Here is a 2,500-nt window from a genome sequence, read left to right on the forward strand (position 1 = left end):
TGTGTGAATGTGAGTGTGTGAATGTGTGTGTGTGAATGTGAGTGTGTGAGTGTGAGTGTGTGAATGTGAGTGTGTGAATGTGAGTGTGTGAATGTGAGTGTGTGAATGTGAGTGTGTGAATGTGAGTGTGTGAATGTGAGTGTGTGAATGTGAGTGTGTGAATGTGAGTGTGTGAATGTGAGTGTGTGAATGTGAGTGTGTGAATGTGAGTGTGTGAATGTGAGTGTGTGAATGTGAGTGTGTGAATGTGAGTGTGTGAATGTGAGTGTGTGAATGTGAGTGTGTGAATGTGAGTGTGTGAATGTGAGTGTGTGAATGTGAGTGTGTGAATGTGAGTGTGTGAATGTGAGTGTGTGAATGTGAGTGTGTGAATGTGAGTGTGTGAATGTGAGTGTGTGAATGTGAGTGTGTGAATGTGAGTGTGTGAATGTGAGTGTGTGAATGTGAGTGTGTGAATGTGTGTGTGTGTGTGTGTGTGTGTGAGTGTGAGTGTGAGTGTGAGTGAGTGTGAGTGTGAGAGTGTGAGTGTGAGAGTGTGAATGTGAGTGTGTGAATGTGAGTGTGAATGTGAGTGTGTGAATGTGTGTGTGAATGTGAGTGTGTGAATGTGAGTGTGTGAATGTGAGTGTGTGAATGTGAGTGTGTGAATGTGAGTGTGTGAATGTGAGTGTGTGAATGTGAGTGTGTGAATGTGAGTGTGTGAATGTGAGTGTGTGAATGTGAGTGTGTGAATGTGAGTGTGTGAATGTGAGTGTGTGAATGTGAGTGTGTGAATGTGAGTGTGTGAATGTGAGTGTGTGAATGTGAGTGTGTGAATGTGAGTGTGTGAATGTGAGTGTGTGAATGTGAGTGTGTGAATGTGAGTGTGTGAATGTGAGTGTGTGAATGTGAGTGTGTGAATGTGAGTGTGTGAATGTGAGTGTGTGAATGTGAGTGTGTGAATGTGAGTGTGTGAATGTGAGTGTGTGAATGTGAGTGTGTGAATGTGAGTGTGTGAATGTGAGTGTGTGAATGTGAGTGTGTGAATGTGAGTGTGTGAATGTGAGTGTGTGAATGTGAGTGTGTGAATGTGAGTGTGTGAATGTGAGTGTGTGAATGTGAGTGTGTGTATGTGAGTGTGTGTATGTGAGTGAGAGTGTATGTGAATGTGTGTGTATGTGAGTGTGTGTATGTGAGTGTGTGAATGTGAGTGTCTGTGTATGTCAGTGTGTGTATGTGAGTATGTGTGCGTGTGTGTGTGTGTGTGTGTGTGTGAATGTGTGTGTGTGAATGTGAGTGTGTGAATGTGAGTGTGTGAATGTGAGTGTGTGAATGTGAGTGTGTGAATGTGAGTGTGTGAATGTGAGTGTGTGAATGTGAGTGTGTGAATGTGATATATATATTATATAATTTTTATATATATATATATATATTATATATTTATATATATATTATATATATATATTATATAAACACAAAACACCCCACACACACACCCCAAAATATATATATATATATATTATATATATATATATATATATTTTAATATATATATTTTTTCTTTTATAATTCTCTCTCTCTCTCTCTCTCTCTGTCAGTCATTCTAATCTAATGATTTCCTGAGATTTTGCGGTTTGCGGACCATGGTTGAAAATCACTGACATGAACAAGGTATTTGCTCCTCCTCCTTTCTCTATCCCCCCCCTCTCTCTCTCTCTCTCTCTCGCTCGCTCTCTCTCTCTCTCTCTCTCTCCCTCTCTCTATAGCCCTCGAAACACATGAGGATGCAGGTACTCTCCCATGACAACTGTTGCTTTATTCCGTTCTCGAAAAAATAATGACTAAAGGATCCAACTTCCTGCTTGCACAATGAATAATTTCAGGGCCTTAAAAATAGATTTATTATATTTATTACACTAACATCATTTCACATTCTGGCAATCGTGTTCCTGTAAGTCCGCTATGACTGTAGTGTAATCTAGAAAGAAAAGAACTACATCCCCAATACGGCCTAAAAATACCGCATGGACTCACAATGACCATTCTCCTCAAGACAGGAAGGTGTCAGTAGTATCTGACGATATTCTTGACGTAATTCTAGTCAGAAGACCTACTAATATCCTTTCTTTGTAATATATATTCAGTATCAAACAAGTGTTACCAGTCTTCCTGCACCCACTTATTAAGACCAAATGCTCATGCATAGCCTGTACGGAGACCATAATGTTTGTATCATATTACTCGACATTTCGCTTTATTTCTGCGCTATGCTTTATTGCAATCAGATAGGATGTTTTAAGCACAGGTGGCCTAATCTCATGAACAGGCTGGTGTGATACCTTCAGAGGCTCATCTCCCATAATGACTCCCTCTAAGAAAAGAATCTCCCACAATAGCGCAATGTGTTTCTTGGAATGCAGAGGAAACATTGTAATTTCCTTCCACAGTAATTCGTTTCTCTGCCCTTACAAGGGTGCTTACTGTTTCTTGAAGACTTTCTCTCCAACTCTACGATACTGTT

The 2,500-nt window shown here is 40.0% G+C and overlaps 1 protein-coding gene across 1 annotated transcript in view; it reads right to left on the minus strand.

The window, feature by feature from the left end:
* The window catches only part of LOC122251587 (uncharacterized), a 28,423-nt gene extending 26,084 nt beyond the window's left edge, over positions 1 to 2,339 (minus strand). Inside the window, exons 1-2 of the mRNA XM_086543578.1 lie at positions 2,221 to 2,339; positions 1,901 to 1,957 (exon numbers count right to left, since the gene is read on the minus strand). Coding sequence (XP_086399704.1) covers positions 1,901 to 1,957; positions 2,221 to 2,339 — 176 coding nt within the window. The remainder of the gene's footprint in view (positions 1 to 1,900; positions 1,958 to 2,220) is intronic.
* Between the last annotated feature and the right edge of the window lie 161 nt (positions 2,340 to 2,500).

Source organism: Penaeus japonicus, unplaced genomic scaffold (genome assembly GCF_977035675.1).
Source record: "Penaeus japonicus unplaced genomic scaffold, GWHDUDI00000001_assembly GWHDUDI00000001, whole genome shotgun sequence".
Classification (NCBI taxonomy): Eukaryota; Metazoa; Arthropoda; class Malacostraca; order Decapoda; family Penaeidae; genus Penaeus; species Penaeus japonicus.